Raw genomic sequence first — 15,527 nt, forward strand, 5'->3', positions numbered from 1 at the left:
TTCTTTTAAATTAAAAAATAAACAAACAATATCAACAATACATAACCTCATAATTTAAAGGAATCTGTGGGTCTGTAAGTGGATGTTTAAGTGGTTGCATAGGTCTGTGAGTGGGTCGGTGAATACCTGTGTGGGTGTGTGAGTAGGTCTGTCAGTTCCTGCATGGATTTCTTAGTTGGTGTGCGAGTGCCTGTGTGGCTCTACAAGTGGGTCTGTGAGAGCCTATGTGGTTCTGTCAGTAGGTATGAGAGTGCATGTGTGGGTCTGTGATTGGGTTTGTGGTTTGGTCTGTGAGTGCCTGTATGTGTTTGAGTGGATGTGTCAATGCCTGTGTAGGACTGTGAGTGGGAGTCCCTATGTGGGTCTGTGAGCTGATGTGAGATCCTGTGGGGGTTGTGGTTGGGTGAGTGCCGGTGTGGTTCTGTGAGTGTCTGTGTAGGTCTGTGAGTAATAGGGTCTGTGAACGAATGTGTGTGGGTCTGTGAGTGAATGTGTGTGGGTCTGTGAGTCTGTGTGAGAGTGCCTAGGTGAGGGGGTCTGAATGCCTGCATGGCGCTGTGAGTAGGCGTGTGAATGTGTGTATAGGTCTGTGAGTGGGTGTGTGACTGCCTGTGCGGGTCTGTAAATTGGTGCGAAAGTACTTGTGTGAGTGTCTGAGTCACTGGAAAGTGTGTGTGTGTGTTTTTTTTAAGTCGTCAAGATTCATGTATCTGTCACGGGTCTACATGGGGGTGCCGCACTGATTCTCGTGGGGGATCCTCCGATTCCCAAAGTTGAGGAAAAAAATAATAGAACTCCTTTTCGTACCCAACACAGGTCCCTCTATCACTCCTCTAACACACCCATGGAGCCAGGGTACCTCTACCCTGACCTCTTAATTAATTTTCAGATACATTTTAAGACCCCAGAGCTGTTCCCCGATACTTAAAATGGCAGCTGCAACCTCCCGGTCAGGTTGTGGTCCGCTAACCATAGCGTTGCCAGTGGCACGTGACTTTGCGGATCCGTTACAGGGGATCCGCAATGGGTCGCCTCCCTAGATACACATTTTTGTTTTTTCTTTAATCACTCTGCTGATCGCTAATCACTACTGAACAGATTCATACCAAATCACAAAAATGGCTGTTTCTAGACCAAGAGCTACCTCTCTGCCAAATTTGGTGTAATTCCGTCTAGTAGTTCAGGATGTAATAGTGTTTAAAATCCCTTTTGCATATTGCATGGGAATTGCACATTTTTTGACACCCTCTCCACCTTTTCTTGACCTCCACTTGACAGATCACTCAAACGTTCTATGCAGAACTAAACATACTGTGCTACTTTAAAAAAAAATCAAGAAGATTCGTCAAACTGCGCCAAAGTTATAAGCAAGTCAAAAAACTTCTTCTACGGAAACTAGGTCCTAACTATAACTACCTACTGGTGACTACCAGTAGGTTATACGTGGGGCTGGTACAGCGAATATGCATATGCAAATAGGGGTGAAAATGGCCGGGGGCATATCGTGCCTACAAATGGTGGACTTGCCAGTAGACCTGCGAAGACCCGTACAGCTGTCTTCTTTATATAAGATGCTAAACAAATGGCTACTTGAATAAACACTCTTCCTCTATAGGCTGCTGAACGCATAGCTGCCATGGGAGATGTTGTCCTACATGCATGTTTTTAACTTAGGGTACTATTTTAGTGCAGTGCAAAAAAATAGTCGAGAAAACCATTCTGACGTAGACATTTGTGGCTTAATCACTGCAGAGGCAATTCTAGTGGGTGATGATGGGCTAGCATTATTGCAGGTATGGAGGAGCAAGCTAGAAGCCGAAAGGAGTTCTGAGATTGATAACAGTGGCAGGAGCGTGTGGTTATTCAAAGAGAGGTTACTCTGAGAAAGAATTTGGTATGTGATCAGTGGGGATGTATAGAGTCTGTCGTACGATTCCAGAAATGGTGAGTAGTTTGTGCAAGCAAAGGGTGCACTGGAAAAGGTGACACAGATGGTCTCACAATAGGAAACATTTTTATGGCTCGAATTAGAGTGTAACAGGAGGTTGGGAAATGCAGAACATTAATGTGTTTTTCAGAATGTACGTCAGCGCTAGGCCTTATGGAGGGGTGCTTACAAGAGTTTGAAGTAGTAGGCAGTGGGTGGAAAGCGGATGGAACGTGAAGTGACATGTTTTTGTGTGAAGGTTATTCATGCAATGGTTTGCTGGCTCATATAAAAAAAGCCAGGCTAAAATAGACTCCGATGTCTGCCAGTACAAGCAGTGCTAGGTACATTTAGCGACAGAAGCTGTGGGACCAGATACAACATTGGAGGAGCTAGCGTTAATTAACTGGTGACGGTAAACTGTCCAGAAAACAATTAAACAGGATACCAATGTTTGTAAAATAGTTAATCCTGCACAGAATTCTGCCAGTAAAATTCATTCAATATATGCATAATGAAGCCCACATAGAAATGCTGAAGGTAAAAAACATTGTGCTCAGAAGATGCTGTACCAACCGGTGGGACTCCATATGTGCCCTGGTCTTGGCCCTTCACTTGCTGCTTGACACACTGGGCCTGAGACTATTAAAGAGCTCACCCAAAGTAGGCACGGGTGGAGATTGAATACCTCATTAATCAATGCATCCTACAGATTTCGGTGGTTCTTTTACTGCCCTGGTGAAAAGATGAGGAGTAATTGTGGCCATTTGGTTGTTGATGGTTGGTTCATGCATGGCTCCGGCGAGTAAATCCCATTCATGTCCTCCATACCGCTCGTCCACTGAACCCCTTGTCCTGCCTCGCGTAGCTTTCTGGGGCCAGTTAAACACAAATACTCTACCCTCACGCAGACCAAAAGTATATGTTGGTGTTAGGGCAGGTATAATAGGGTAGTGTAAGTAGTGCTGTCTTGTGCATGAAATATGACTTCTGCACCATTAAAATCTAACTCTTTGGTAAAATTGAGGGTGGTGGTCTGCAGATCAGTGCACTGAAGTCTTACCATGAATTTCTGCACATCCTGGTGTGTTGGCTATCTTTTTTTTATGGAAGGTTGAAGTGTCTATTATTGATATGTCTCAATTGACAAACGTGCCTGTACTTGGCACTGTGGCGAGATGGGGAGTGATGGATTTTAGCAGTAATGCAAAGGACAAAAAAAAAAGTGCTGAGTGCCCATTTCATTTTATTCGAGCAGCGAAAAAGAGTCAAGGAAGTACAAATGTACGGTGCTGATTTAGACTGGTGGGCTAACAAAATGTAGATTAGAAGAACAGGTGAAAATCTGAAAAAGATCGGTTCAGTTCCTGACTCTTCAGCTTAAGATCACCCACATCATCGAGAAATAAGCATAGCTGAGAAAGAATGTGGAAAGCTTTTAGTGGTAGCCTCAAGTATCGTCTTCATTAGCTCTACAAGGAAGAGCATGTGTTTATAAAATGGTACACCATTACAAAATCTTGGAGTAGTCCAATAGATGGCTTTCAGACGTTTTGTGCAGAGGTCAATCTGCCATTATTGTCACTAGGGCAGATATAAAAGTGGTTTCAATGCAGCAAATATAAGGACCTGAAACTTGGAACAAAGGCGTTGTTTGAGGGGTTCAGTGCAAATGGGAGCTGTGCCGTGCACACGGTTTGGCCTAGTTACATATGGTAATAAAATATCACTTTCCATAAAAAAACAAAAAAAAAAAACTAGAAATTCATTGAAAAAAACAAAGGTTAAATTGACGTGATAGTTTGACGAAACTGTCAGTATAAGCGTAACTTTTTTATAAAAAAACCCACTACAATTCACAAGTTATAGTTATTTCAAGTAACTATACCTTGCGCCTTCACCATGCACTGCTTATCACCTTTCATGTTGCAACACTCATGGCATGTTCTAAGACCTCATTTATAACCTTAATGATGACAACATTGTGCATGGTGAGGCCAGTAGCAGAAAAATGTTCAGGAAATAAGATGTAAAGAACGAGGGTGGAACCTTCAGGATGATGCTATATTCCTAAAAAAGCTAGTATCTAAACAGGACATTGCAATGGTCCAGTGTGCCATTGAGCATTTGAGTGAAATGGATTGAGGAAGAGAGCAGAATGTTTGTTAAAGCCTAGCTGTAATATTCAAGCATCGCAGCACTTCTGTGGTGTGTACCTCAGGAATCATGGGGTTTATCATCAAGCTACTCAACACAGTAATCAGATTTATTTGTAAAGAATCGGTTGGGATCTGTTTGCTTAACCCTTTGGGTGCCTTGGACATAACTGTTATATCCTCAGCTGTGGCTCTCCGGTGGCGAGGATGTAACTGTTACGTCCAAGGCACACCATTCAGAAATCCCTCTGCTGTGAACAGCAGATGGATTTCCTTTTTACTTTTTCAGCCTCAAGAGCTTCCCCAGCTTCACGAGGCATTTTTAGGTCTCGCCTGTCGATGCGCATGCGCATCGAGCTTGCGAGTCTATGGTGGCTTATCCACTCTTTATCCCCAACTTGCAAGGAATCGTGGCGATTCCTTGCAGTGCACGAGAAATTTAAGCTCAATGCGCATGCGCATTGAGCTTAAATGCGCGTGCACATGCCCCCAGCCGCCTGCCTTGCCTACTCTCTCACACAGCCTCCCCCAGCTCCACCCCCTCACTTCTTGATTGCACGGCCGCTAGGCCGTGCCTCCTCTACTCTCCTCCTCCTACTCTCCTCCCCGTCTGTTCCCGCACTCCTCCCACACCCCCGCTCCGCCCCCTCCCCTGCCTGCCATGTCGCGTTCAAAACTTTTACTCCATGCATAATCACGGAATGCGGAGCTTCTAAAAATAGTTGCTTTCATTTTCTTCCTTCCCTTTATGCACTCCTATTCTCAATTATTTCTACATTCCTTACTTCTACGAACTCCTGTCTTTGTGCCCTTACATTGAATTTGCTCTTTCAAGTACGTTTTCATTTTTTCTCTCACCTTCATGCATAATTCCCAAATACTGAAACTCTGCTTGCTAGCAGTCCAGTCCCGCCACACGTCAAGTACCACCGAGTCGGATAACAGTAAACATCTGTTATCTGTCAACAGCAGCACGCGAGATCTTGTGGGGTAAAGTGGCGCTCTGTAAATGCATGTTATATAAGAGAGAGAGAGACATTTTCAACAGAGCAAGAAGGTTTCAAACATCCAGGCAAATCACCTCACATTTCTGGCAGTTTTATTCACATTCCAGTCTATTTCCGAGATTGTGAGCTGAATCGCGACCCAGGAGAGGACTCGAAACCACTTCCACATGGCATTTTTTCCACGTACGTCCAAAGAATGGAATGTTATTATTATTATTTTTTTTGGGTGCATGCACATTGTCAAACTTCTCCCGGGCTGCTGATTTAAAGCTCGGTAAGCCCCCACAGAGCTGCTTTTTAATTGCTTCCGAGGGATGCAGGTCAGATCTCCAGTTAGCCGCAGCGCCTTGTGGTTGCAAAAGCCATACTGTGGCTTTTATTTGCATTTGGAAAACATTTTTTAACTTATTAATGGCATGTAGGTAAATCATTTTTAATAAACGGAAGAGAAGCCTAAGGTAGAGGAATACCGTTCACAGAATTATGCTTTAAGGTCCTACTTAAAAGCATTCTTTCATCGTCACATTTTTTTTAATAGTTTCCATAACCTCGGCTAAACGAGCGCTCACAAACCTTTCCCTCTCCATTTTTAAAGAGGACTGGATTTTCACTTCCTAATTGGCTCGAACCATTGATGCGGCATTTCCTATTTGAAGAAAACGTCTCATTTAAATAGCTGCGCTTTGGTTGAATCTGTTCTCGAAATTTAGCAATCGTAAAGTGTAACACTAAAGAAAAATGTAAATTACTCGCAGGAACGGCTGTCAATGCCGGAATTCGCCCCCGTGCGCCTTGAGGTGGCAGGAGATGTAAGTCGCGGCCTATGCATACATTTGCATCTTTCACTGAAGAATATTTCAGCGCTCCCACAAAGGGTCTTAGCTCGCTTACCGTGTCACTGTTCTGTTGCATGACAATCTAATCACCACCTTGTTTTGGTGAATCAGATTTTATCTGGGCAAGCTATTATCTGGTGAGAGCTTGAGTTGGCAAAGAACAGTTGCTTTTAAATCTTTTTTTTTTTTGTTATAATTTCATATGTGCTGTGCGTTCAAATACAGAGGTCAAACGTTAGCTTATTTCTTCCTACAAATTACTGCTCATTTTATCCTGGAGACTGGTGTTTGTTTCTTTCTCTGCCTGCAAAGTTAGAGGATTTTGGGAAGAGAACTGTCTGACAATTGTGCTGAAGTACATGGAATTTGTCTTTTAACTCACATTTAAGTAGCTTGTAACTCCACTGCACTCCTCCCACACCCCCGCTCCGCCCCCTCCCCTGCCTGCCATGTTGCGTCGCATTTCTCCTCCCCCCTCCCCACAGCAATGCCCTCCGTTCCTACTCTCCTCCCCTCGCCGTCTGTTCCCGCACTCCTCCCACACCCCCCAAAGGCCAGGGCTAAACTATAGGCCGCCGTCTGTGTAATCTCCTGCCATCGCCATCTGTTCCCCCTCCCCAGCCGCCAGCACCTCCCCTCTCTCACCCCGCAAAAAGCAAACATTTAGACAGCAATCTCACACCATTACACGATGTTTCCTGGTGAGTGGAATACACTGATAACAACCTTGTCTTGCTTATGCATATTATCATAGGAGCCTTTTAAAGTGATTCAGCTACCATTATCATTATTTAGTGGAGCTTGCTGTTTTAACAGCTGATGCAGCGATTGATAGCACAATAGCAGCCATACAAGTCAAGAATGGTAGCACTCTGAAACTGGCATTTTCCTGGCATTGTCCTGGCATTGTCATATTTTTCCCAATGGTTGGCAGTCATCTGTTAATGTTCATGCAGTTCTTTAGTACTAAGGAGTAATCATCGTCCCATTCAGGATGCACTCGAGTTATCGCTCTGGGTTTGGCCAGAGAAATCTGAAGCAGTCTGGATGATCTCATGCCACCAATTCTTCAAAAAGGTACAATAAGAAAAGCCTTTGTGTTGGCTTCAGCTTTTAACTTCCATGTGTTTTTCTTGATTTGCCATTACTTGTGTGTTCTGTTTATTTGGGCTAAGGCATTTCGTGGATGGCTACATTGTTCCAATTTGTGTTTCAATTGGGTTTTGTGATGAGGGATCAAGCAGTCATTCTGTTACACTGTGCATTCGACGTGGTATGTAGGTTGTAATTATCAGACAGCTTGTGTATTTTGATGTACTTACTTTGCTGAAGTTATGACATTTTAATTGCAGATTTATAACATTTTTGTTTAGGAAGCCTCAAAGGTGCAAGGACAATATTGGATTATGCAATATTTTCCTGTACATGCTTTTTAAATTCAATGCTTAGGATGAACATTTAATTCGGACTCCTTTTCATAACACTCTATTTAAGAGTAACAGCATAACTCTTTGCCTGATGTCTGTTTTGCAAAGGGGCTCTACCGTCAGGTAGCACCTTTTACAGGTTTTATCTTCCTTGATGTGGGTGGGGTAGGCTCTCTCCTAAGTTGTTACAGCTAAATGTGGCACGGGCTATTTAAATAAAATCTTCCCAGACAATGAAGCAGGGTTTTCCGCCAAGGCTATTCAACTAACCCTTGTATGGTCCTGACTACACTTATAGAAACATATACATTGGTCTGGCCCAGTCCTACCAAACTGTGACTTTGGACATATATTAGGGTGTTATCAGGGTCAATAGTACTTACTATCGACAGTGGTTGTAATTTAAACAGTCTATAAGCAGTCCTCTGAAGTCATTAGATGTAGCTCACTCACCCTCACCCTCTCACCCTCACTCACCCTCACCCTCACTCACCCTCACTCACCCTCAACCCCTCACCCTCACTCGCCCTCACCCCCTCACCCTCCCTCACCCTCACTCACCCTCACTCACTCACCCTCACTCACTCACCCTCACCCTCACTCACCCTCAACCCCTCACCCTCACTCACCCTCAACCCCTCACCCTCAATCCCTCACCCTCAATCCCTCACCCTCACTCACCCTCACTCACCCTCATCCACACTCACCCACACTCACCCACACTCACCCACACTCACCCACACTCACCCACACTCACCCTCACTCACCCTCACCCACCCTCACCCACCCTCACCCACCCTCACCCACCCTCACCCACCCTCACCCACCCTCACCCACCCTCACTCACCCTCACCCTCACTCACCCTCAACCCCTCTCACCCTCAACCCCTCTCACCCTCAACCTCACTCACCCTCAACCCCTCACCCTCACCCTCACTCACCCTCAACCCCTCACCCTCACCCTCACTCACCCCCCCTCACCCTCACCCTCACTCACCCCCCCTCACCCTCAACCCCTCACCCTCACTCACCCTCACTCACCCTCAACCCCTCACCCTCACTCACCCTCAACCCCTCACCCTCACTCACCCTCAACCCCTCACCCTCAATCACCCTCACTCACCCTCACCCTCACTCACCCTCACTCACCCTCACTCACCCTCACTCACCCTCACTCACCCACACTCACCCACACTCACCCACACTCACCCACACTCACCCTCACTCACCCTCACTCACACTCACCCACCCTCACTCACCCTCACCCACCCTCACCCACCCTCACTCACCCTCACCCACCTTCATCCACCTTCATCCACCTTCACCCTCACTCACCCTCACTCACCCTCACTCACCCTCACTCACCCTCACTCACCCTCACTCACCCTCACCCTCACTCACCCTCACTCTCACTCACCCTCACTCACCCTCACTCTCACTCACCCTCACTCTCACTCACCCTCACTCACCCTCAACCCCTCAGCCTCACCCTCACTCACCCTCAACCCCTCACCCTCACTCACCCTCACCCTCACTCACCCTCACTCACCCTCACTCACCCTCAACCCCTCACCCACCCTCAACCCCTCACCCTCACTCACCCTCAACCCCTCACCCTCACTCACCCTCACTCACCCTCAACCCCTCACCCTCACTCACCCTCAACCCCTCACCCTCACTCACCCTCACTCACCCTCAACCCCTCACCCTCACTCACCCTCAACCCCTCACCCTCACTCACCCTCAACCCCTCACCCTCAATCCCTCACCCTCACTCACCCTCACCCTCAACCCCTCACCCTCAATCCCTCACCCTCAATCCCTCACCCTCACTCACCCTCACCCTCACTCACCCTCACCCTCACTCACCCTCACCCTCACTCACCCTCACCCTCCCACACTCACCCACACTCACCCACACTCACCCACACTCACCCACCCACACTCACCCACACTCACCCACACTCACCCTCAACCCCTCACCCTCAACCCCTCACTCACCCTCAACCCCTCACTCACCCTCACTCTCCCTCACTCACCCTCAACCCCTCAGCCTCACCCTCACTCACCCTCAACCCCTCACCCTCACTCACCCTCACTCACACTCAACGCCTCACCCTCAACACCTCACCCTCAACGCCTCACCCTCACTCACCCTCAACACCTCACCCTCACTCACCCTCACCCTCACTCACCCTCAACACCTCACCCTCACTCACCCTCAACCCCTCACCCTCACTCACCCTCAACCCCTCACCCCCTCACCCTCACTCTCACTCACCCTCAACCCCTCACCCTCTCACACCCTCACTCACTCACTCACCCTCACTCACTCACCCTCACTCACTCACCCTCACTCACTCTCACTCACTCACCCTCACTCACTCACCCTCACTCACTCACCCTCACTCACTCACCCTCACTCACTCACTCACCCTCACTCACTCACCCTCACTCACTCACCCTCACTCACTCACCCTCACTCACTCACCCTCACTCACTCACCCTCACTCACTCACCCTCACTCACTCACCCTCACTCACTCACCCTCACTCACTCACCCTCACTCACTCACCCTCACTCACTCACCCTCACTCACTCACCCTCACTCACTCACCCTCACTCACTCACCCTCACTCACTCACCCTCACTCACTCACCCTCACTCACTCACCCTCTCTCACTCACCCTCACTCACTCACCCTCACTCACTCACCCTCACTCACTCACCCTCACTCACTCACCCTCACTCACTCACCCTCACTCACTCACCCTCTCTCACTCACCCTCACTCACTCACCCTCACTCACCCTCACTCACCCTCACTCACCCTCACTCACTCACCCTCACTCACCCTCACTCACCCTCACTCACTCACCCTCACTCACCCTCACTCACCCTCACCCTCACTCACCCTCACCCTCACTCACCCTCACCCTCACTCACCCTCACCCTCACTCACCCTCACCCTCACTCACCCTCACCCTCACTCAGCGCAACCACAGCATCTTCACTAAATATATTTAATAAACTTTAAGCTATTGGCAATATAAAATAAAATCCATTTTATTTACGTATTAATTATTAATTGTTTTTTAAAGCCATTGATTTTTTTAATATCAATACATATAAGTCACATATAAGTCCCGTTAATACAAAACATGTTGCTTTACAAATGCTAGAGGTGTCACATTTACAAAAATTATAACTATTGGCTTTGTAAAGAAGAAAGCTATTAATTTAGCTATTTAGAAAAAACAACACATAAATAAAAAACAAAAAAATAAATAACACCTATAGCTCAAACTTTCCTACTGCGAGACCTATTGCATTTCCAATGCAATAGGTCTCGGAGAATTTGAGTTAGAGCTTTTAGAAATGTTTATGGCTTTTTTTTTTTTAATTCTTTAGCATTGGCTACAGGAAACAAAAATGCTAAAGATTTACAAAAAAACCCATAAACAATTCTAAAAGCACTAACTCTAATGCTGCGAGACCTATTGCATTTCTAATGCTTGTTTGTTTTCAGTGTAATGACAATCTGCGCGCATGGTCAAGTGTGAATTGGGCCTGTCTTCCTCATGGATCCAGCTTTCGCCCTGCCGTCATAGAGTATGGGGGTTGATGCTAGACCTTGAGTTTAACTACCTTCTAAGGAGCTGATGGTGTGCAGGGTGCTTCCTACTGCTACTATTTGGTACTGCACAGCTGGAATGCACAATGTGGTCACGTGGTCCAACAGCACTTACCGAACCATCCAAAGCCCAGTTTTTTTTTTTACATTGCTGCAAAGGCTTGGACAGACAGTGTAGCTTGTTAGTATACTGAAAGAAGCCTTGTTGTGTGATAGGTGAGGGATTACAGCTAAAAAGACATTTTAAAAAAAGTGGTAATTCCTGTGCACGAGATTCGATTAATGTTTGAGATCAGTGAAGGGTAAGACAGCGAAGTAAAGTGGGTGATGCACTTACTTAAGTGAGACTTAAGTTGTCTGACGCGGAACAGTGCACCAGCTGAGAGAACATAATTTTATCAAGAATTTATTTGAAGACTGCGCCTGGCTTTGCCAACTACATTATAAACTGGGTTGTCATTGACGCCCTGTTGGCCCACACAGTACAATGTAACACACCTAGTCCTGTCTACCACCAGAGCAGTTTACCTAATGGTGCGATGGATTGATCATATGCTGTTCTGGAGTCATTCAGTAAAGCTTTATTCAGCACAAATTGTCTGAGTTATAAAAGTACAAAATATTGCAATAAATTATTAGTGTTGTTAAAAACCTTTTTTTTCCCAGTTACCATGCCAGGAGTTGCCGCATAGGATCCAGCTTACATAGTTTCCCAGGAGCCGAATACGAGCTTCTTCTATTCATTGTTTCATCTGTCCTTGGATTTACGTTCTTGTAAAGCTTACTTTGCTGTTCAGGAGCCGATTACGATCTTCTTTTTACTGTTTCATCTGTCCCTGGGCCTGGACTAGCAGGCCAATAAGTTTATACTCAATTGTCTTCGCTAAAGGTATTTTTCATCTAATTGTGATAACTGGGATCCTGTGACAACTATTCTCGAGTGTGAACTACGACAGGAGCACCAGATACATTATTTTTCCTTGGATGATGCATTCCTTGACTGGTGCTTATCTATGCTAGCTCGTATGGGCCAAATTTTTCAAGTTTCCATGCCGATTGGGCACTTACCAATTAGAGCCCTGACTAAGTTCCCACATGGAACGAAACGCGTCAGCTGTATGAATTTCTTGGTAAAATTACCGAAATAAAGAATTTAACTATTTGGACTAAGATTTTGTGTCGGATTTCAATGAGTGCTCCTTCCGCTTCTTGATTAAACCTATTGACCAAAATTGTGCCCTTGGACGACGGGGACAGGAAGTGTCGCACCAAAATTGAACTTATTGTCGGTCATCCTGTTCTTTATTCTTTGTAAAAACCTTAATGTCCTAAAACCAGAATTCCCACAGTGCCAAAGCAGTTAAAATAAAACATGAAACGTGAATAAAAATAGAATTCGATACAGACTTCATGCATTAATACACCAAATCAAATAATAGCCATATGGTCAAAATTAGATTCTACAGACACTGTTTACATTTAACCATGAAGCCCTAATGGTGTCACCAATAAAGCGAAGCATGGAGTTAAAATAAATATATTAACCCTTATTACGTCATCAGGTTTCCTGAATCATCTAAGAAAGCTCTAATGCAGATTCCTCTGGAGAAAAACATGGCAATCCTATAGCATACTCTTGTTTCGCCTAGTTCATACAAAAATGTAAATGTCGCCTGATGGTAAATAATTCTTTTGTAAAATTAAGGGTTTAAGATGAGATTTCCTAATGATCTGTTACAATTTACAGAAAAGTGCTATGTGGACTGTTATCACAGGAACATTTTCTGGTGCTGGAGTCCGTATAGAGGTTTCATGAATTTTTTTTTTTTCTCGGTCTTAATTCTCTCCAGGTTTTCAGAACAAAAACCGGGTTGCCATCTTAGCTGAACTAGATAAGGAGAAGAGAAAGTTGTTGATGCAGAACCAGTCCTCGTCCAACAGCCCTGGAGCCAGGTACAGAACAACTTTTCTAAGGCCAGTAAATAGATGTGCTAAACATTTTTCGGACTGTGCGATTTCCTTGTTTATTCTGCAGTAGTATAGTTGGGGAATCGTAGATCACATCCAAGAAATGGGATTTGACCACATTGTGATCACAATCTGAGATTAGCTTGATACTTAACTGCCTTCAAGGGGTGATGGAAAAAAATGCAAACAAGCTGCATTCGAGTAGATTTTTATGCCAGGACTTGGTTTCCACCTTCTTGGGGGGAATGGTCCATCCTGTACGTTGTTCCAACACATACCGGTGAGTGTCTCAGTGATGCCTGCACACATTGCGTGTGCTTTCTCAGTATCTGCCTTCATACTGCATGATGGGTTTGGGTGATGGAACGCTGTACACTCATGCCTGCCTTCAAATGTTTAAAAGCAATGGTGGCAGTATAATCCGTTTGGTCCGAGTTGTATTGTAGCTTGGAGCCGCTGTTGGAAGTCAAAGGCAGTCCTGTTAGATACCTCCACACTTTTACTAACATTTGTAGAAGAAACGAAGATATGCTTTGTGTGGCACTTAGGAAGTCTGTCAAGGTATAATGAAAATGTTATTCTGTACGAAATACAATGCACACTGAATTTTGTTTGGCATTAAAAATTAATCACCTGAATCAATGATACCTATTTTGGCAGCCTAAGAATAAAGTGTTGAATTCAAACCTAAAATAGTTCAAACATATGCCTGGCCGATTACATGCATACTTTGGAGCTATTTTGCCAGGAACTTGTAACTCGCCATTTGCGCAAGGATGTTTGCAACTAATCTGTACGCCCTTTGGTTTATCTTATTAGGATACAAACTAAAAGCTTGAAAGTTACAAGCAGTGCTATGCTATACAGTTGGCACTTTAACCATCTAAGCTATTTTTTTCGATTTTTCCAACTTGTTTAAAGGAAGAATGCACATAGAGAGCTCTGTAGGGCGTGCATTACCCACCTTAGTTATCTTACCAGATAACACACCAACACTATCCACAAGTAAAGAAGCCATACTGCATAAGACATACCTTTACCATCACATTTTAGCATACAGCCAATGTCTTTGATTGCAGAGTTTGTATGAATAATACTTATGTCATGCATATATCCTGTAGCCCACGGGCTGACTGCCGCATGTCTCTGCAATTGCAATTCGACTCAGCTTTGTGGGTTCAGACTAAACTACTTTAGCAGTTCTACGGCTAGAGTACATTGAAGGCTGCAGTGCACAGAACCTAGCTCTGCTCAGAGAAAAATCTGCATTCTGGAATTGCAAAACATTTACTCTGGTAACCCATAAATTGAAGGTCAAGGTGTGTCAGAGGAAAGGGGTGGAGTTACGAGGGGCGGGGCTTGAAAAGCAGAGTCAAACAGTCAAATTATACATTTATGTAAAAGAAAAAATCCTCTACAAAGAAATTTGCAACGGGGACAAATGTGACAGGAAATCAATTATATCTTAATTATAAAGAGGCTGCATTTTAAAATATGTTAGTTAAGACATCTGCTGTAGAGATCTTTGTGTGCCCACAACTTTGAGGGGATTATAATCGTAGTAAGAAAACTCTGATGGTTAATGCAGGTCTGGGTGAGTTCTGTTTGCCCAATCACAGTTTTGACGCATAAAGTAGCATTAATGATAAGTTAGAGGGCAAGGGAAACTCACTCAAATTGAATCAATGCCTAGGGGACATGAGAAAAATGTAAAAGTTGAAATATTACCACTTAAATCTTACCGAGACTGGTCCAGGTCAAAGCATCAACAGCCTGACTTCAAACAACGTTTGCAGGTAATCCCTGTGATGGTGTTACCTACATTCCATAATCCCAGCAGGGTTCCAGGACCACAGATATTCTTTGTGGGAGCCCTTTGTGAATTTGCATTTGGTTTAAAAGAGTTGAGCATAGAAAATGGTTTCCATTAGAGCATGCCTGATGGAATGCCCTGTTTTGCAATACTAACCGTACCCTCAGACACATCTAATTTATTCGCTGAGATTCGGGAATTTGCTTCTTGACAGGTTATTCTGCAGGATTCCAGTCTAATCGGGGGTCCATATCCACAGCCTGGTTTTCAGAGCTCCCACTGTACATCACTGTGGAATTCAGAAAAGCTCAGAGTAAAACCCTACCAGTATCCTTGAGTCACATATTTTATTGAAATATGCCCCTGGCCTCTTCCATGTTCATCCAAAACCTATAACGATCTTTGTTTTGCCACTCACAAAATATCCTGCAAAATGAATGCTTTTGCCCAACGTTCGTTTTATAGTAGTTCTTGTTACTGTGTTTTCTTTCATTTTCCTTTTAATAATGTCAGTCTTCTCGGCCTGTTGTAGGCGTCTGCCCACAACCAGTCCAAGTCGCCATTGTTTTCCCAGCGGTACATCTGTTAAATATGACTTGTACAATCAAGTATCTTGCTTAGAGTCAGATCTGCTCAGCACATACCCAAATAATATATAATGCGTATCACAAGATTAATAATCCTAAAACCCAAAATTATTTAAGAACCAATAGACAATCCTCCAAAGAAAATATGCTGAGTGCCAAAGTTTTTGTGAAAA

At 44.7% G+C, this 15,527-nt stretch overlaps 1 protein-coding gene across 2 annotated transcripts in view; it reads left to right on the forward strand.

The window, feature by feature from the left end:
• INIP (INTS3 and NABP interacting protein) overlaps nucleotides 1-15,527 on the forward strand; it is a 79,614-nt gene that overhangs the window by 49,540 nt on the left and 14,547 nt on the right. For both annotated transcript variants that reach the window (XM_086962052.1, XM_086962051.1), the window contains exon 2: nucleotides 12,837-12,939. In XM_086962052.1, coding sequence (XP_086818178.1) covers nucleotides 12,837-12,939 — 103 coding nt within the window. The remainder of the gene's footprint in view (nucleotides 1-12,836; nucleotides 12,940-15,527) is intronic.

Source organism: Lissotriton vulgaris, chromosome 3_1 (assembly GCF_964263255.1).
Source record: "Lissotriton vulgaris chromosome 3_1, aLisVul1.2, whole genome shotgun sequence".
Lineage (NCBI taxonomy): Eukaryota > Metazoa > Chordata > Amphibia > Caudata > Salamandridae > Lissotriton > Lissotriton vulgaris.